We start from the raw sequence: 21,734 nt of genomic DNA, 5'->3' as shown, positions 1-21,734 counted from the left end.
TGGACTGGTTGGATCTCCATGCAGTCCAAGGGACTCTCAAGAGTCTTCTCCAACACCACAGTTCAAAAGCATCAATTCTTCGGTGCTCAGCTTTCTTCACAGTCCAACTCTCACATCCATACATTACTACTGGAAAAACCATAGCCTTGACTAGACGGACTTTGTTGGCAAAGTAATGTCTCTGCTTTTTAATATGCTGTCTAGGTTGGTCATAACTTTCCTTCCAAGGAGTAAGTGTCTTTTAATTTCATGGCTGTATTCACCATCTGCAGTGATTTTGGAGCCCAGAAAAATAAAGTCTGACACTGTTTCCACTGTTTCCCCATCTATTTGCCATGAAGTGATGGGACCAGATGCCATGATTTTCGTTTCCTGAATGTTGAGCTTTAAGCCAACTTTTTCACTCTCTTCTTTCACTGTCATCAAGAGGCTTTTGAGTTCCTCTTCACTTTCTGCCATAAGGGTGGTGTCATCTGCATATCTGAGGTTATTGAGATTTCTCCCGGCAGTCTTGATTCCAGCTTGTGCTTCTTCCAGCCCAGTGTTTCTCATGATGTACTCTGCATAGAAGTTAAATAAACAGGGTGACAATATACAGCCTTGACATACTCCTTTTCCTATTTGGAACCAGTCTGTTGTTCCAGGTCCACTTCTAACTGCTGCTTCCTGACCTGCATATAGGTTTCTCAAGAGGCAGGTCAGGCGGTCTGGTATTCCCATCTCTTTCACAATTTTCCACAGTTTATTGTGATCCACACAGTCAAAGGCTTTGGCATAGTCAATAAAGCAGAAATAGATGTTTTTTCTGGAACTCTCGGTTTTTCGATGATCCAGTGGATGGCAATTTGATCTCTGGTTCCTCTGCCTTTTCTAAAACCAGCTTGAACATCTGAAAGTTCACAGTTCACGTATTGCTGAAGCCTGGCTTGGAGAATTTTGAGCATTACTTTACTGGTGTGTGAGATGAGTGCAATTGTGCTGTAGTTTGAGCATTCTTTGGCATTGCCTTTCTTTGGGATTGGAATGAAAACTGACCTTTTCCAGTCCTGTGGCCACTGCTGAGTTTTCCAAATTTGATGGCATTAGGTGTGGTCATTTTTAAAAATTAATTTTAATACATATTTATTGTAGTTTTAGTTTACATTTCGCTAATGACTAGTGAAGTTTAGCATATTTTTATGTGCTGATTTGCCAAGATTATCTCTGGTGAAGTATTGAAATCTTTTGCCCATTTTTTCAGTTCAATTGTTTGTTTTTTTATTACTGAAAATTTGAGAATTCCTTATGTACTCTTGATATCAGTCATTGTGATTTACAAATATTTTCTCGGTAGCTTCTTGAAAAAAATTCTCAATACTATCTTTCAAAGAGCAGAATTTGTAATTTTGATGAATTTTAGTTTATCAAAACATTTTAATGGATTAGGCTTTTGGTGGTGTGTCAAAGAAATCTTTGGTTAACCTAAAGTCACAAAGATTTAGTTTAACATTTTTTTTTTGAATGTTTATTTGCAGCTTATAGTGTTTACCACAAAGTATTTATTTTTGTTGTGCTTCCTTTAGACAGCATTTAGAACCTGAAGACAGCTTTTATTCAGAAAATTAACAGAAGTAATTTCTGCTTCTTTAATATATCAGTTTATCAATTTATTATTAATTATTTCTGTATTGTCTTTTTTTTTTTTCAAGTACCAGCTCATCAAAAAAAGAGGGAAAATACCCTTTTTGATATTCACAGATCTCCAGCAAGAAGAAGTCATATCAGGTATATTCTGTTAGTTTTTGAAAGGAGGAAATATTTCCATCTATCATTTAGATATCTCCTTAAGTACTACATAGTATAATGCATTACATTGAGGATATAGGTTTTAATGTCATTAATGATAATGCCAGTGAAAACTAAATAGCATCTTCTTTAATTAGTCACTAATAGTTTTTACCCTAAGTGTGACTGTTATCTTCCTGATTCAGTTTGCCAGAAATGATTATTGTTTTAACAATTATGTTCCCTAAAGCTACACAGCTTTCTGGTCTCTTAGTAAGTTGAGTCTAGAGACTCACATTGCATTCATTGGAAGGATTGATTCAGTTAGTCTTTGCTACTTTTAGTTTCCTTTTGCCCTTTCAATTAGATGTACAAAGAGGCGTTTTGATTTTGAAGGACTGTCTTCTCTACTGTGTTTTCTGAAAAGGTAATCGATTCCCCATGGCTCAAAAATGAAATAAACATTAAAAGCTGTTTTCTAGTCTCAGTAGCCTCTCAGTATCCCATAGAAACATTTTTATTAGATTGTATGTCCTTAGAGAATATGTTCATACATATATGTGTGTGTGTGTGTGTATATATATATATATGTACCAATACATATATTGATTGTTATCCCTTCTTTTTACCCAAAATATACTGTGCACATTGTTCATACCTTGTTTTTTCACTGGATTTGTTTTCACTGTCTTTTCATTTAAGTATAGCAAAATTTCACATTTATAGTTCTATAACATTACTGTATTTAATATAGATATACTGTAATTTTAAAATTATTTCTTTATTGAGAGTCAGGTTGTTTTCACTGTTTTGCTATTACAGTGTATGGTTTATAATGCATACCCTTGCATAATCATCTTTTACATGTGTACAAATATGTCTGTAGGATAAACTTATGGAAGTGGAATCTCTGAGTTAAAGAGAATGTGAAATTGTAATTTGATGACCTTCAATGCTGTTGAATCAGCTTGTGGTCCACCCTGCAATGTATGAAAGTCCCTACTTCTCTGTATTTCTGCCAGCAAAACGCATTCTCAAACTTTTGGATTTTTGCCAGTCTGAGACTTGAAAAGGAAATCTTGGTTTATTTTTGAATCTCTTAACAAGAGTATTTTTTCCTGTATTTTTAAAAGACATTTACTTTTTTTTCCCTGAAATGTCTGTAAAGTATGCCTATTTTATAATAGATTCTTGCTCTTTTTTTTAAACTATTGCTAATTTATAAAATTATATGACCATGTGAATCTGCTTGCTTTTAATCTACTTTTAGTAGGTATGACCTAAATCAAATCCCTTATGATTATACAGTGGAAGTGACAAATAGATTCAAGGGATTAGATTTGATAGACAGACTGCCTAAAGAACTATGGATGAAGGTTTGTGACATTGTACAGGAAGCAGTGATCACAACCATCCTCAAGAAAAAGAAATGCAAAAAGGCAAAATGGCTGTCTGAGGAGGCCTTCCAAATAGCTGAGAAAAGAAGAGAAGCGAAAGGCAAAGGAGAAAAGGAAAGATATATCCATTTGAATGCAGAGTTCCAAAGAATAGCAAGGATACATGAGAAAGCCTTCCTAAGTGAACAATGCAAAGAAATAGAGTAAAACAAGAGAATGGGAAAGACTAAAGATCTCTTCAAGAAAATTAAAGATACCAAGGGAACATTTCATGCAAATATGGACACAATAAAGGACAGAAACCTTATGGACCTAACAGAAACAGAAGATATTAAGAAGAGGTGGCAAGAATATACAGAACTATACAAAAAAGACCTTAATGACCCAGATAACCATGATGGTGTGATCACTTACCTAGAGCCAGGTATCCTGGAGTGTGAAGTCAAGTGGGTCTTAGGAAGCATCATTATGAACAAAGCTAGTGGAGGTTGTGGAATTCAAGCTGAGCTACTTCAAATCCTAAAAGATGATGCTGTGAAAGTGCTGTACTCAATATGCCAGCAAATTTAGAAGACTTAGCATGGCCACTGAACTGGAAAAGGTCCATTTTCATTCCAATCCCAAAGAAAGGCAATGCCAAAGAATGTTCAAACTACCACACAATTGCACTCATCTCACACGCTAGCAAAGTAATGCTCAAAATTCTCCAAGTGAAGCTTTTAGCAGTACATGAACCGAGAATTTCCAGATATTCAGGCCGTATATGGAAAAGGCAGAGGAACCAGAGATCAAATTGCCGAATCCGTTGGATCATCGAAAAAGCAAGAGAATTACAGAAAAATATCTGCTTCTGCTTCATTGACTACCCTAAAGCCTTTGTGTGGATCACAACAAACTGTGGAAAATTCTTTAAGAGATGGGAATACCAGATCACCTTACCTGCCTCCTGAGAAACCTGTATGCAGGTCAAGAAGAAATAGTTAGAACTGGACATGGAACAATGGACTGGTTCAAAACTGGGGAAGGAGTACATCAAGGCTGTATATTGTCACCCTGCTAATTTAACTTATATGCAGAATATATCATGTGAAATGCTGAGCTGGATGAAGCAAAAGGTGGAATCACTTTCAGTAACCTCAGATATGCAGATGACAATACTCTTATGGTGGAAAGTGAAGAGGAACTAAAGAGCTTCTTGATGAAGGTGAGAGGAGAGTGAAAAAGCTGGCTTAAGACTAAACATTCAAAAAAACAATGATCATGGCATCTGGTCCCATCGCTTTATGGCAAATCTATGGGGAAACAATGGGAACCATGACAGACTTTATTTTCCTGGGCTCCAAGATCACTGCAGATGGTGACTGCAGCCATGAAATCAAAGCCTTTGCTCCTTGGAAGAAAAGCTATGACAAACCTAGGCAGCGTATTAAAAAGCAGAGACATTACTTTGCTGAAAAAGGTCCATATAGTCAAAGCTATGGTTTATCCAGTAGTCATGTATGGGTCTGACAGTTGGACCATGAAGAAGGCTGAATGCCTAAGAATTGATGCTTTTGAACTGTGGTGCTGGAGAAGATTGAAAGTCCCTTGGAGTGCAAGGAGATCAAACCAGTTAATCTTAAAGGATATCAACCCTGAATATTCATTGGAAGGACTGATGCTAAAGCTGAAGCTCCAGTACTTTGGCCACCAGATGTGAAGAGCTGACTAATTAGAAAAGACCCTGATGCTGGGAAAGATTGAAGGCAGGAGGATAAGGAGATGACAAAGGATGAAATAGTTGGATGGCATCACTGACTCAATGGACATGAGTTTGAGCAAGCTCCAGGAGTTGGTGAAGGACAGCGAAGCCTGGTGTGCTGCGGTCCATGGGGTTGCAAAAAGCCAGACACACCTGAGTGACTGAACAACAAGTAGTTCTTTCTTTATGTAGTATAGTAGTCCTTTGTCACAAATTGCCAGTCTTTTTTCTCAGTTCTTAGTTCGTGTTTTAACTTTGCTTTTGGTTGTCTTTACCAGAAAGTTTTTATTTTTATGTAATCAAATTTATCAGCCTACTATTTTTTTTAGAGGGGCTTCCCAGTTGACCCAGTGGTAAACACTCTGCTTGCCAAGCAGAAGATGCAGGTTCAATCTCTGGATCAGGAAGATGCCCTGGAGAAGGAAATGGCAATCCACCCCAGTATTCTTGCCTGGGAAATCCCATGGACAGAGGAACCTAGTGGGCTCCTGTTTAGAAGAGCCTGGTGTGCTACAGTCCACGGGGCTGCAAAGAATTGGACGTGACTGAGTGACTGAACAACAATTACAATATTTTTAGATTTTGAATTATAGTTAGAAAAGCCTTCCCAAATCCAGAGTGTTAAGGAAGTTCACCTTTGTTTATTTTTATTTTATTTAATTTAGAATACTGATGGTTTTCTTTTTTAAAATTTTTATTGGAGTATAGTTGATTATAATGTTGTGTTAGTTTCAGGTGTATAGCAGAGTGAATCAGTTATGCATATAGCACCTTTGTTTATTTTTAATGTTTCATATTTTACTCTACTTTTGATCCATCTGAATTTTATTCTTGTGTGAGATTTGTAGTATGGATCCAGCTTTTTTCCCAGGTGGAAAATGAGTTTTTCCAACCTCATTTATTGAGTGAATCTGTGTTTTCTCCATTGATTACAGTTGCCACATTTATTACTGAATTATGTATAATGTATAAATATTATATTACATAAAAGATGTCCTTGTCAATTTTTTTCCTTTATTCTTATATTTTTTCTCAGATGGCTGTTTGTATATATGCAAACAGTTAATTTCTGTATATTAATTGTACCCCACTTCTTTATTGGGAATGCCTCTAGCAAATCCCCTGTAAGATTGATGCTTAAGAAAGATATATTTTATATTTTAGACAATTCGTGGTTGTTAATAATCTTGTCATTGAGGCTTAGAGGATTTTTGTTTTGTTTTGTTTTTTTGGTGGTTGTTTTTGACTATGCTTCATGGCTTGTAGGATCTTAGTTCCCTGACGAGGGATTGAGCCTGCATCCTTGGCAGTGAAATCTCAGAGTCCTAACCACTGGCCTGCCAGGAATTCCTGGACATACATTTTTATTTCTCTTGAGTATATCCCTTGGGGTAGAATTACTGGGCCATGTGATAACTTTATGGTTAATCATTTAAGAACTGCTTGAATGTTTTCCAAAGTGGACTATACCATTTTACATTCTCTCCATCAGTGTATAGGGTTTCCAGTTTTTCATATTCTCTTCAAAGCTTAATATTGTCTGACTTTTTGATTCTGGTCATCCTGATGAGTATAAAATGTATCTCATTATAATTTTTGATGATATGAGGCATCTTTTTAAGTGCTTATTGGCCATTTTAATACTTTCCTTTGAGAACTGTCTTTGTGTCCTGTGCCTATTTAAAAATTGGGTTGTCTTTTTCTTACTGACTTATAAGGGCTCTTTATATATTCTGTATTCAAATTCCTTATCAGATATTTGATTTGTAAATATTTTATCCTGTTTCGTGGGTTGTGTTACTATCTTGATGATGTTCTTTGAAGCAAAAAGAACTTTAATTTTGATGAGGTTTAATTTATCTTTGTTGTTATTGTTCATGTTTTTGATGTCGTATCTAAGAATCCATTGCCAAATCTGTGATCATGAAGATTTATTCCTGTGTTTTCTTCTAAGAGTTTTATAGATTTAGCTCTATGTTTAGGTCTTTGATCCATTTTGACTTTCTTTTGTGTATGATGTGGCCCCTTCCCTTTATGGTCCATTCTGCTTTTTGTGATATTGTGATACATTTTATAAACCTAGCAATTTGTTATTAGAATTATTTTTATAATTCTGTTTTATTTAAAAAGATTAGAGAATAAAGGCAATCAAGTATATGTTTATAGCTTTTGGATAATAACTTTTATTTTATTTTTCTGGGTCTCTTTGTTTGTTCTTGTGAATTCAAGTAATCATCTGGAGTCATTTCTTTAGCCCAGTATGTACACTATTGCTTCTGATCACCTCATTAGAGCTGATGTATTATATTTTTGTATATTAGGCTCACAACACACACACATAGAGTAAATGAACTTGAAAACAGGCATTTTTTCTTAAGGAGGGAAAGAAGTTAGAGAGAAAGTAAAATCAAAATTGCAAAGATTGAGTAGGTAACTATTTCAACAGTCTTCCTAAGGTCTTGGGAAACATTAAAATCTGATACAGGATGAAATGAAAAGACTCCTATTAATCAGGAGAAGGAATGTTAGACATGTTAAAAGTCTTAATGAGCTGGGGAAAATCTGAGTTTTCTATTGAGGGAATTGGAGTTGAATAGATATGCACAGGGTATACACCATCCTTGAAGGCCATTCTGAGTTTCAAGTAAATTAATTTACAATGATTCCATTTTGTATGATACCATATTTTCTAGGTATCTTAGAGGTGTCATCAATTATTTTAATAATTAGATTTATTGAGTATTGTTTTTCCTCAAGGATTTTACTTTGATACTTTCATTCCATAGTAGTTATGATTGTAAACTTTTCTTCAAAAGTATGTTTTACAAGAAATTCAGACAAGATATAAGTATCTTAAATCAAAAGTGCAAACTCTTATCTTCCTATAAACTGATGTATTATTTTTTTTAGCATATGTACTATTTCTGATGTTTGGAAAATGGGAAAATAAGAGAAAAGGATAAGCTTTCTTTTCTAAGATTTTGATATTATTTATCAATCAGTGATAGACATTCCCTAAATTTGGATGCAAATTAAATTTGTTATTTGATGGCTTTCTAAATTACCCTATTTAAAAAATTATAGCCTCATTCTCCTGTTTTTTTTTTCCTTCTGTTGAAAATTGCATGAGTATAAGGATCTTAATAAATATTTGCGAAATGAATGAGTGAATGTATGTATTTTATACCAAGCTAACAGTAGATGTGGTGCTCAGAATTTTGCTTTTTAAAAGCCCTTTGCTGCTGTAATGATTTTAAGGATTTTACTCTCTTTAAATAGGAGAAAGAAGCATGCTATTCACAGTAGTGACACAACTTCTTCTGATGAAGAACGATTTGAAAGAAGGAAATCAAAGAGCATGGCAAGAGCAAGAAATAGGTTAGTAAATTTTGAATTGTTACTTCCATGGTAGAAAAAAGGAATAACAGTTTAAACTTTGTGATTCTTACCTGTACCAGTATTTTGCTCACAGTGATACTCAACACATTAGAGTAATACACTAACTTGGTTTTTACATAGTTATTTTTAGAGTAGAAATCTAACCATGGGAAACTTCCCATAAATTACTTAACTGTGTTAGTATTCAATAAAACAGTGTGGGAAGATAAAGATAGAACCAGGGGAAGAGTCCAACCTCTATGACAGTCTCTTGTTCAGTAAAGAAAGAAAGTGAAAGTGAAGTCACTCAGTTGTGTCCGACTCTTTGCGACCCTGTGGACTATAACCTACCAGGCTCCTCTGTCCATGGGATTCTCCAGGCAAGAATACCGGAGTGGGTTGCCATTTCCGTCTCCAGGGGATCTTCCTGACCCAGGGATTGAACCCGGGTCTCCTGCCTTGCAGGCAGACGCTTTAAACTCTGAGCCACCGGGGAAGCCCACTCCTCTAATCCAAATCCATTTAATGAGGCTGATTTTAGATGCTTAAAATGATGATAGCACTCAAGAGTAAGACTTGATTTTAAATAGAATTATTTCAGGAGTCCTTGGGTTTTGTTGGAAACCTTGTTATAGTTTTGGTTTAGTGAATGCCTCTGGTGATCTTTGCTTAAGTAGAGTGACTCATTATTACATGGCTCACTAAAATCTTAAGAGTTTTCAGGGGGGAAGGGAATCAGTGTTTTGCCTATTAGAGCATCAAATTATAATTTAAAATTTAAGTTAATGTTCTAGCTTATATGTACAATATGTACAATATTTAAAATAACGTTTAGAAATTTTATATTTAGCAAAGCATTTCTATACTTTAGCATTATATATTTACTGTAGAAATATCAAGTTTTCAGTTAGCTGGTCTTGGAAACAAGTTTGGATTGGTGTAGATTATATGCTAGAAAGAGTTCCTTGTGTGGATGACAGAAAGAAAGTGTAGGAAAATCTAAGTTTAAATAAAAGAGTATAATGCCTCTTTAATCTGAACTATTCTGATACCTGCTTTGGAAGTTTTTAAAGTAAGTTCAGATTCAGAAATATCAGTGAAGTTACATTCATTATAGAACCTATACTTTTTTGAGGCTATTTATGTCATCTTTTGGTGTTTATGCAATATTTAAAAGAGGCAGTAGGTTGTATTTTCTTAGGGATAATTAAATTAATATTGTATAGGATTTTGAGTAGCTAAAGATGTATTTTAAGGTACCGACACAAAAAATAAGGCTTAATTTTAAAAACAGGATCTAATATTGGTTTCTCTTGAATTAAAAGAAAGGAAACTTATTTCTTCAATCATGTGTTCTGAATTGATATACATAATAACTAAGGATAAATTTAAATATTGTATTAAAGCTTGAGTTTATTTAATGTCATATATAATATTAATAGTGTATATATAGTAGGTCTATTTTTATTTTGTACTTATAGAATATCAGGTTTGTTAAGTTTTCTTATTTAGACTAGGTTGGACTCTTTGGGCAAATAAATTCATGACCTTAATTGCTTTGTCTTGTGAATAAATTTATTTCGGATCTATTGAAAAGAATTTAGGAAAAGTAGATCGAAAATATGAAATCTCTTGTCATTTTCTGGGTTATGAGAAAAGGGAGAAAGATAAAAATATGTCAAAGCAGATGGCATAAACAGATGGAGAGAGATTCCATGTTCCTGGGTAGGAAGAATCAGTATTGTGAAAATGGCTATACTACCAAATGCAGTCTACAGATTCAGTGCTATCCCTATCATATTACCAATAGCATCTTTCACAGAACTAGAACAAAAAAATTTTACAATTCATATGGAAACACAGAAGACCCCCCATAGCCAAAGCAGTCTTGAGAAAGAAGAATGGAGCTGGAGGAATCAACCTTCCTGACTTCAGATTATACTACAAAGCTACAGTCATCAAGACAGTATGGTACTGGCACAAAACCAGAAATGTAGACCAATGGAACAAGATAGAAAGCCCAGAAATAAACCCATGCACCTGTGGGTACCTGTGGGTACGTTATTTTTGACAAAGAAGGCAAGACTATGTAATGGGGCAAAGACAGCCTCTTCAATAAATAGTGCTGGGAAAACTAGACAGCTACATGTAAAAGAATGAAATTACAATGCTTTCTAACACCATACACAAAGATAAACTCAAAATGGATTAGAGACCTAAATGTAAGACCAGAAACTATAAAACTCTTAGAGGGAAACATAGGCAGAACACTCGATGACATAAATCAAAGCAAGATCCTCTATAACCCACCTCCTAGAGTAATGGAAATAAAAACAAAAGTAAACAAGTGGGACCTGATTAAACTTAAAAGCTTTTGCACAGCAAAGGAAACTATAAGAAAGGTGAAAAGACAACCCTCAGAATGGGAGAAAATAATAGCAAATGAAACAACTAAAAAAAGGATTAATTTCCAAAATATACAAGCAGCTTATACAACTCAATGCCAGAAAAACAAAAACCCTATCAAAAAGTGGGAAAAAGGCCTATACAGACATTTCTCCAAAGAAGACATACAGATGGCTAACAAATATATGAAAAGATGCTCGACATCACTCATTATGAGAGAAAGCAAATCAAAAGTATAATGAGGTATCACCTCACACCAGTCAGAATAGCTATCATCAAAAAGTCTACAAACAATAAATGCTGGAGGGGATGTGGAGAAAAGGGAACTCTCTTGCACTGTTGGTGGGAATGTAAATTGATACAGCCACTATAGAAGATGGTACGGAGATTCCTTAAAGAAACAAGAATAAAACCACCATATGACCCAGCAAATCCCACTCCTAGGCATATACCCTGAGGAAACCAAAATTGAAAAAGACACATGTATTCCAATGTTCATTGCAGCACTATTTACAATAGCTAGAACATGAAAGCAACCTAGATGTCCATTGACAGATGAATGGATAAAGAAGTTGTGGTGCATATACACAATGGAATATTACTCAACCATAGAAGGAACACATTTGAGTCAGTTCTGATGAGGTGGATGAACCTAGAAACTATTATACAGAGTGAAGTGAGTCAGAAAGAGAAAGAGAAAGATAAATATCATATTCTAACATGCTGCCATCTATGGGATTGCACAGAGTCAGACACGACTAAAGTGACTTAGCAGCAGCAGCACACATATACGGAATCTAGAAGAATCGTACTGAAGAACTTATTTACAGGGCAGCAACGGAGAAACAGACATAGAGAAGAGACTTATGGACATGAGGAGAGGGGAGGAGAGGGTGAGATGTATGGAAAGAGTAACATGGAAACATATTACCATATGTAAAATAGATAGCCAATGGGAATTTGCTGTATGGCTCAGGGATCTCAAACAGGGGCTCTGTATCAACCTAGAGGGTTGGGATGGGGAGGGAGATGGGAGGGAGGTTCAAAAGGGAGGGGATATATGTATACCTATGGCTGATTGATGTTGAGGTTTGACAGAAAACAACAAAATTCTGTAAAGCAATTATCCTTCAATAAAAAAATAAATTTAAAAATGTGTTAAAGCTTTAAAACTTTAAAAGTGGTTAAAACTTGTTTATGATATTAAGAACATGTAACTTTTTAATGTTATCTGCTTAAATTTTTATGAATTTCAGGTGTTTGCCTATGAACTTAAGAGCAGAAGATTTAGCTAGTGGTATTCTCCGAGAACGTGTTAAAGTGGGCGCAAGCTTGGCTGATGTTGATCCAATGAATATTGATAAATCAGTAAGTTTTGTAAATGGTTTTCTAGAAATACCTCTTTTTTTTTTTTTGGTCACACAGCTTGTGGGATCTTAGTTCCCCCATCAAGGACTGAATCTGTGCTCCCTTCAATAGAAGCGTGGCGTCCTAACCACCATACTGCCAGGGGATTCCCTAAAGTATAATTTTTTGAATTCTGTTTATATATGAACTTTATATTTAAACTTCAGTTCCTGCTGAAGGCATGTATTTTGCAATCATTATCTCATAAATTAAAAAGAAACCTATATATAATTAAAATTATTTTGTACTAAACTTTTCCCCTTCTTTCCAAGGTGCGGTTTGATAGCATAGGTGGATTGAGTCATCATATTCATGCACTAAAGGAAATGGTAGTATTCCCACTTTTATATCCAGAAATTTTTGAAAAATTTAAAATTCAGCCTCCAAGGTTAGTAATGCTAGATGTTTATTATTGTTATTGTTAATTTATCAAATTTCAATTAGTAATTATAAATCTAAATATTATTTATAAATATTTTATGTATATTTATTTGATATGTTCTAGCAATGAGAATTAGGAATGAAAGTTTATTATTTAGAGCTCAAAAGCTGTGGTACTTGAAGTTTATATTTCAGCATTTAAGACTCAGACATAGGATGAGATTCTTTATGCAGGCCTTAAATATACAAGTGGATTGCCCAACTAGATTTTCCTTAATTTAGTCTCCTAAATAGCATTGAGTTTGATACTATATGTTGTTTAGTCTTTGAAAGCACAATTTCAGTGAAGTGTTTAATGATGTGGTATTTTTGAAATGGTAAACTTGATAATTTATTTTTATGATCAGATTAATTGTGTCTGATCATGAGGTGGTTAGCTAGTTAACTATTAGAAAAGACTGAGCAATTATGTCAGAGGAAATTGGGTAGAATGAAATATTCTGAAGATGTACACATAGACTTAGATTTAAACTGCTTAATATCCTTTTTTATTTAAGAGATTTGGTTCTAATTTGTTACTTTTAAGGATGTAGAAAATCTTTTAAAGAGTCATCTTCTATTTGAGTGAGTTAAATGTTGGCCTGTAATTCTACAGTGGCTCTTATGAATCATAATAGAAATTTATTTACTTTTTATATGATATGATCCAATGAATATGATTATATCCATTGGATTCAGTTACTATTAAAAAATAGTAAATTAAAAAAAACCCATTAATGAGAAACTTTAAATAATGGAGTTATAAACAAAATATGTTATAAGCTAAAAGTAATCTTCCTCTTTAGAGAGAACAATTTTTATATTCTTTATAACTTTCTTTTATACATATATGCATATATTAAGTTTATGATTTTGCCTGTATTGTGTGCATTTAAACATTTAATATAAATGAGATTACTCAATAATGCCCTTATGTAACTTTATTTTTCGCTCTATAATATAGATACCTCATATTAATAAATATTGTATGTATTATTCTATTTGACATCATGCTAGTATTTAATTTATAGATATAGTGGTGTATTTGTCCCTTATTAATAGATAGCATTTAGATTTTTTAAGAAAGTCTATAACATTCTTTTGAGTATTTCTACATGATTTTGTAAAAAATGTGCAATTTCTGGGTCACAGGGCAAACGCCTTTAATATGTTGCCAAATTACTGTCTCCCCTGAGTGAGCTATTTCTTGCATCCCGAAGCTTGATTGTTTTGAGAACATTCTTGAGGGCTCTCAGCAAAGTGAGACTTTTGCCTGTGGACTACAAAATACAAAAGGCTTTGTTGGTGTCTAATAATAATCAATATACATTAACTCAAACTTATACAGGAGGTGCATACTTTTAAATTGATTATTAGTGCTAATGGTAACACTAATTTAGTTTTATTGACTCTCTATTCCTCTAGAGGCTGTTTGTTTTATGGTCCTCCTGGCACAGGTAAAACCTTGGTCGCCAGAGCGTTAGCTAACGAGTGCAGTCAGGGAGACAAAAAGGTGGCTTTTTTTATGCGAAAAGGAGCGGATTGTCTGAGTAAGTGGGTTGGTGAATCTGAGCGGCAGCTTAGGCTTCTTTTTGATCAGGTAAGTGAAGTCAGCTAATGTGAGAATATCTTCTTAATACTTAATATATTTGGTCTATAAATATTATACAAATTGTTCATAACAAGTCATATTTACCAATCAGTATGTTAAATTTAGGATCAGTAATTGGAATTTGTATGTCTTAGAGGTATTTAATAGCAGTTTCACTAGTACTAATTTAAGATGATTTACAACATATTTATTGAGGTGGCAACTTGGCATATAATAAATACGATGTTAAGTGCTTTTAAGATCCCTAGATATCCCATATAGCTTATAATCTAACTGAGGGACTAGAACAAGCATAAAAAGCTAAATATCTGTGCAAGAAATATCACAAAGTATATTATTTATTTTCATGAGTTACAAATATGCTAGAAGAATTCAGTATTAAATGAATGCTTTTAAAAGACTGCATAAGGTAAATGAATATCATTTGGGCTATCTTTACTATTTATTTATAACTAACTTTAAAAATATCATTTCCTAATACTTATAAAATTAGTCCTGATATAAATTCACTTTTTAATTATTTGGGATACTGAAGGAAGTCATTCATACATTGTAATGCAACTTATATCTTGTTATGTCTAAGGAGATTCACATGACACTTTAAAAATGCTTAGAGCAAGCATTTGTTGAATACCCATTACTGAGTTGATGTGTATCAAAGTTCTACCTAATTGGTAAAGCATTTCAAATATTATTTTTAGTTACTGTCGGTATCCATGTTAAAGACTGCTGTGTTCTAGATAGTGGGTCTAGAAAATGGGATAAAGTAAAATTGTTAACTTCAAGGTGTTCAGTGTCTATTGAGAAGTCAAACATATGCAGTCTTCATGTTTCAAGAGGATTTCATAATAATTAGAAAATAATGTAAAATAACATTGGATTTGGGGAGAATCAGCTTGGGAATATTGGCAAATTGTCCAATGACTTAATTTTAAATTTTTGACAGTATTATACTTTTTGCAACTTGATACTGGGTGTAGGAATGTTTCTTGGTTTTATTAAAAACCATAGCATAAATCATGCTGCTTTGTTTTATGTTTTGGTTATTTTGGCTGTGAGGCATGTGGGATCTTTAACTCCCTTACCAGGGATCAAACCCACACCCCCTTCATTGGAAAGTGAAGTCTTAACCACTGGACCACCAGGGAGTCTCCATGCTGCTTTTTAAATCTGTGTTTACTTTATTCGTGTTTCATTTCTATTTCTTTGTGGGCAAGAGATTTGAAATGTTTTCTTTCTTTTTTTTTAAAAAACTGCTTGTAGTCATTATATGTCTTTTTAAATGACAAGAATCTACATTCCTAAATTAAGGATATAATCTGTACTTTAAATGAGATGAAGGAGGCGCAGTTGGCCTTCCATATCTGCCGGTTCTGCATCCACAGATTCAGGCAACAATTTCATCTCATATTGGTTGAGTTCACAGATGTGGAATCCATGGATATATAGGGCTGACAGTACTATGCTATTTTATATAAGGAACTTAAGCATCTTTGTATTTTGGTATCTCTGGGGAGCCTTGGAACTAATGCCCCCCCAACAGATACTGAGGGTTGACCATACAATGTATTGGCTAAGGTTTGGCCTTTGGTGTCAGAAAAATGTTAGTTCATATCTGACTTTACTATTAAGTATATACAAAAGTGAAAGTGTTAGTCTCTCAGTCATGTCTGATTCTTTGTGACTCCATGGACTATAGCCCACCAGGCTCCTCTGTCCATAGAATTCTCCAGGCAGGAATACTGGAGTGGGTAGCCATTCCCTTTTCCAGGGGATCTTCCTGACCCAGGCATTGAACATGGGTCTCCTGCATTGCAGGCAGATTCTTTACCATTTGAGCCCCCAGGGAAGCCCTATTAAGTATATAACTTTAAGTAACTGAAAGCATCTGATCCTTATTGCCTCTTGTATAAAATGGAGCAAATAATGCCTATTTAATTGGACTAATGTGAATTTTTCCTGAAAGGAAGTGTATATAATTGACTCTTGAACCATACAGGGGTTAGGGGCACCAACTTTCATGCAGTTGAAAATTGGTGTTTAATTTTTGACTCCCCCAAACTTAACTACTAACTGCCTACTGTTGATAGGAAGCCTTACCGATAATATAAACAGTTCAGTTCAGTCGCTCAGTTGTGTCCGACTCTTTGCGACCCCATGAACCGCAGCACACCAGGCCTCCCTGTCCATCACCAACTCCTGGAGTTCACTGAGACTCAAGTCCATAGAATCAGTGATGCCATCCAGCCATCTCATCCTCTGTCGTCCCCTTCTCCTCCTGCCCCCAATCCCTCCCAGCATCAGTCTTTTCCAATGAGTCAACTCTTCGCATGAGGTGGCCAAAGTACTGGAGTTTCAGCTTCAGCATCATTCCTTGCAAAGAAATCCCAGGGCTGATCTTCTTCAGAATGTACTGGTTGGATCTCCTTGCAGTCCAAGGGACTCTCAAGAGTCTTCTCCAACACCACAGGTCAAAAGCATCAATTCTTCGGCGCTCAGCCTTCTTCACACTCCAACTCTCACATCCATACATGACCAATGGAAAAACCATAGCCTTGACAGTTAACATCCATATTTTGTATTATGTATTGTATTCTGTATTCTTACAGTAAAATAAGCTAGAGAGAAGAAAATGTTAAGAAAAATCATGAGATTTGCAATACTGTACTATATTTACCAAAACCAAAGTTTTACATTGCCTGAATATAAGTTGAATTCTCTCTCAACCTATGTCAGTGTTGTCTTATATAATACAAAACACTGTGGATGTTATACATATTATACTATACATCAAAAATGAAAAAATAATATGAAAAAGAAACTCATATTTATTAGGTATCACGATTCATGCATTGATAACAAAGAAACAGCTTTAAATCCTGGTGCTCATTTCTCTTCTTTACTAATAAATGTGAATGGGGCACTGTTGTCTGCATTAAAAACCTGTTCAGACAGATACTCTTTCTCATCAGTGGTTTTTTTAATGGTGTCTGGAAACTTGTCTGCTGCCGCTTGGTCAGAAGAAGGTACCTCTTCTATTACCTTGACTGTTTTTTAGTTTTTAAAATACAGTTTTTTCAGAGGAAAATGGCATAGCCAATTGGAAAACTACTTAATCTTCAACCCCAATTTTGTTTTCTTTAAACTTAGAAGTGACTTTTGTTGTTGTTTAGTTGCTAAGTCGTATCTGACTCTTTGTGACCCCATAGACTATAACCTGCTAGACTTCTCTGTCCATGGGATTTCCCAGGCAAGAATACTGGAGTGGGTTGCCATTTCCCTCCAGGAGATCTTCCTGATTCAGGGATTGAACATGTCTCTTGAATTGCAGGCAGATTCTTTACCTCTGAACCACCAGGGAAGCCCTAGAAATGACTTAGTAATTTATTGTTTTAAACAAACTCCCACTTTCACTTTTAAAGTTTACCATCCACTCATGATGAATCCTTCCCAGAAGATTGCTCCAGTGTGTATTTCCAGGTCCTCGCTTTGTTCCTTTTACCAAAAAATGCAAAACACAATTCCATTGTGCATCTTTAGGGCTCCAGTCATCAAAAATAGGGGAAAAAAATCTTTGAAATAGCTAATCAAGTTGAATTAAAAAAATCCACATGATTGCAGATGGGTTGGGGCAGGAATCCACTCCTGTGTTCTTGGTCATCTGATACCACTCCATGAATCCTTGTAATTCACCCTCCCTATCCTGAGCACATATGATTTGAATCCAGTGATCTAGCTTCAAGGATTGGGGTCCAGTGAGCCCTCTCTAGTCCAAACCTCTCTCTAAAATTATTGTCATCCTTTGTTGGTGTTAATTTCTTCAGGTTTAGATTCTTCACCTTCCTTTTGCTTTAAGTTTTCATAGAATGACCTTGCTTTTTCTTAAATTATATTAGAGTTTATAAGAATGTTTTTCTTATATCCTTACATGGAAGCTAATTAAAATGTCATTAACATAAAATAGTCTGTGTTATATGATAAAAGCAATATGAATAGTGTGTTTAAATGTGTTTAATAGTATGTTTAAAATACATGTATGTGTATGTGTGTAAATGACATGTATGGCAGAATAAACAAATTGAAAACTGTTGTGATTGGAGACTGAGGAGATAGGAGCTTTTCTTTTTCCTCTATAATCTTTCTTACCTGCTGCATGTTGTACCATTTGCTTATATTATCTATTTACTTCTGTTACTTATTAAAAAAAATAGTAATTAAAAATGAAAACTAATACAATACTTGTTTTCTTTTTATCCTAGGCATATTTGATGAGACCTTCTATAATATTTTTTGATGAAATAGATGGATTAGCTCCAGTTCGCTCTAGCAGGCAAGATCAGATCCACAGGTAATATTTCCTAATCTGATTATGTTGAGTTCATATGTTGACATAGTACTAAGACTTAACCCTTGAATTAGTGCTATGAGGCTTGTAAGATGCGAACTGTTTCCTTGATGAAGACTTCTTTCTTATAACGTGTGTGCATGAGTGTGTGTGTGTGCATGTGTGCACTCAGTCACTGTTGTGTCTGACTCTTTGTGACCCTGTGGTCTATTACCCACCAGGCTCCACTGTCCTCTGATGTTTGTAGATAGGATTTTCCTATTTTGAATTGAGCTGCTTAAATTTGTGAGCTTCTAATTTTCATCATAGCTGTAATGTTTTTATAATATTTTATTTCTTAAAAAATTTTTTTGTTTCTCTTGTCCCTGTGAATATTTGTGACTAAGCTTTTGCTTGCCTTTCCCCCACCATTTGGAACCTTCATTTATATAAAATGTCTGAAATAATCAAATTCATAAATGGTACAAAATTTATCAAGTAAATACTAACAGAAAGCTACTATTGCTGTATTAGGCAAAATTGTCTGTAAGATGGAAAGCATTATTATAAATATAAAGAGGATCCCCTTATAATGATAAAAGCTTCAACTTATTAAAAGATGTAATTGTTTAAAATCTGTAATTCCCTAATTACTATATTTCAAACTGTATAAAACAAAAATTGACAGAACTGCAAAGAAAGAGTCAAACTGATCATCATTGTGAAAGAGATCATGTACTTCTTGGTAATTAATAGAACAAAGGCACATAAAATAAATGTAGATTATTTGGGCAACTGTGTTATATGAATCTGATCTTGTATGCTTACTTATCTAAGGCAATATAGAATGAACACTAGTTTTAAACATCATTTATAAAAACATCATATATTATGCCTTAAATCACAATTAATTTCCAAAGTTTAGTAATATACAAAATGTAAAAGAGATAACAAAAAGACAAGCGGAAAATTTTATGTCTGTTATCAACAGCTATTGCTCTAATTCTAAATAATCTTATGGTACTAGTGAAATAAAAACTATAACTAATAGTATATGAACTGCAAACAAAGATATACAGAAATCAAGAAATTAAAAAGTTGCTTCTTTGAAAAAAATAAAATTGAAACCAACCTCTGGCACAATTGGCCATGAGAAAAAATCCATTGATAAAGCAGTATTTAGGAATACAAAATGTGATGTTGTTTTAGATTTTGTAAACATTAAAGATTAAGAGGATAAAAGCTTAAGCTCAAGAGGTTAAAGTATAAAACTTTTAGGAAAAAACCTATGGGAAAATTTTCATAACCTGAATGTTGAAGTTCACAATATTTTTGGGTAATAGCCAAAAATTGGAAACAGTCTAAATGTCCATCAACATGTATATCAACAATTTGGGATATATCATAAAATGGAATATTGTTTTAGCAATGAAAAGGAATAAACTGTTGTTAAACAATTTCACATGTTAGCAAAGTAATTCTCAAAATCCTTCACACTAAGTATGTGAACCAAGAACCTCCAGATGTTCAAGCTGGATTTAGAAAAGGCAGAGGAACCAGAGATCAAATTGCTAACATCCATTGGATCATGGAAAAAGCAAGAGAATTCCAGAAAACATCTACTTCTGCTTTATTGTCTATGCCAAAGCCTTTGACTGTGTGGGTCACAACAAACTGTGGAAAATTCTTCAAGAGATGGAAATACGAGACCACCGTACCTGCCTCCTGAGAATCCTGTTTGCAGGTCAAGAAGCAACAGTTAGAACTGGATACGGGAACAATGGACTGGTTCTAAATTGGGAAAGGAGTACATTAAGGCTGTATATTGTCACCCTGCTAATTTAACTTGTATGCAGAGTACATCATGTGAAATGCCAGGCTGGATGAAGCAGAAAGTGGAGTAAAGATTACTGGGGCAAATGTCAATAACCTCAAATACGCAGATGACAGAACCCTTATGGCAGGAAATGAAGAGAAATTAAAGAGCCTCTTGATGAAGGTGAAAGAGGAGAGTGAAAAAACTGGCTTTAAACTCAACATTCAGAAAACAAAGATCATGGCATCTGGTTCCATCACTTCATGGCAAATAGATGGGGAAACAGTGGAAACAGTGACAGACTTTAGTTTTTTGGGCTCCAAAATCACTGCGGATGGTGACTGCAGCCATGAAATTAAAAGGCGCTTGCTCCCTGGAAGAAAAGCTATGACCAACCTAGACAGCATATTAAAAAGTAGAGACATTACTTTGCCTACAAAGGTCCCTGTAGTCAAAGCTATGGTTTTTCCAGTAGTCATGTGTGGATGTGAGATCTGGACAATAAAAAAGGCTGACTGCTGAAGAATTGATGCCTTTGGGCTGTGGTGTTAGAGAAGACTCTAGAGAGTCCCTTGGACTGCAAGGAGATCAAACCAGTCAATCCTAAAGGAAATCAATCCTGAATATTCATTGGAAGGACTGATGTTTGAAGCTGAAGCTCCAATACTTTGGCCACGTGATGTGAAGAGCTGACTCATTAGAAAAGACCCTGATGTTGGGAAAGATTGAAGGCAGGAGGAGAAGGGGACAACAGAGAATGAGATGGTTGGATGACATTACCGACTTGACGTATGTGAGTTTGAGCAAGCTCCGGGAGATGGTGAAGAACAGGGAAGCCTGGTGTGCTGCAGTCCATGGGGTCACAAAGAGTCAGACAATTTCAAATAATCATGCTGAGGGAAAGAATCCAGAAGAAGAAAAGTATTTACCGTGTGATCCCATTTATATAAAATTTTAGGTAATGCAAGCTAATGTATAGTGACAGAACTTGGATCAGTAGTTTCCAAGGGATTGGGTAGAGGTCAACGAGGAGTGGTGGGGATGGATTACGAAGGGTGCAAAGAGGAGCATGATGAATATTACTTTCTTCCTCAATGGTGATAGTTTCACATACTTCAAAATTCAGCAATTTGTGTTCTTTAAACATATCCAGTGTATTATGTCAGTCATATCTTCAGAAGACTTAAACCTGTTTAGAGCAATATGAGAAAGTTAATTGGAACTTAGTTTCACTTTTGAACATGGGTATAAAAATCTTTAAGACTGATAAAAGTTAGTATAAGCAGCAGTTTTTGCAACTTTTTCTTTCTTTCCTCTTTAAAATTTTCTTACAGCTCTATAGTGTCAACCCTCCTTGCTCTTATGGATGGATTAGACAATAGGGGCGAAATTGTTGTTATTGGTGCTACAAATAGACTTGATTCTATAGACCCTGCTCTTAGGAGACCTGGTCGTTTTGACAGAGAATT

General features: G+C 34.7%; 1 protein-coding gene across 1 annotated transcript in view; it reads left to right on the top strand.

The window, feature by feature from the left end:
* Positions 1-21,734, top strand: part of ATAD2B (ATPase family, AAA domain containing 2B) — a 122,095-nt gene that overhangs the window by 29,098 nt on the left and 71,263 nt on the right. The window contains 7 exon segments of the mRNA XM_010840538.1: positions 1,689-1,764; positions 8,182-8,280; positions 11,943-12,054; positions 12,366-12,481; positions 13,939-14,113; positions 18,385-18,473; positions 21,600-21,732. Of these exon segments, the coding sequence (XP_010838840.1) occupies positions 1,689-1,764; positions 8,182-8,280; positions 11,943-12,054; positions 12,366-12,481; positions 13,939-14,113; positions 18,385-18,473; positions 21,600-21,732 (800 nt within the window).

This window comes from Bison bison, unplaced genomic scaffold (genome assembly GCF_000754665.1).
Source record: "Bison bison bison isolate TAMUID 2011002044 unplaced genomic scaffold, Bison_UMD1.0 scf7180017864145, whole genome shotgun sequence".
NCBI lineage: Eukaryota > Metazoa > Chordata > Mammalia > Artiodactyla > Bovidae > Bison > Bison bison.
The sequence above is the reverse complement of the archived record's forward strand: the minus strand, read 5'-3'. Positions and strand labels throughout refer to the sequence as shown.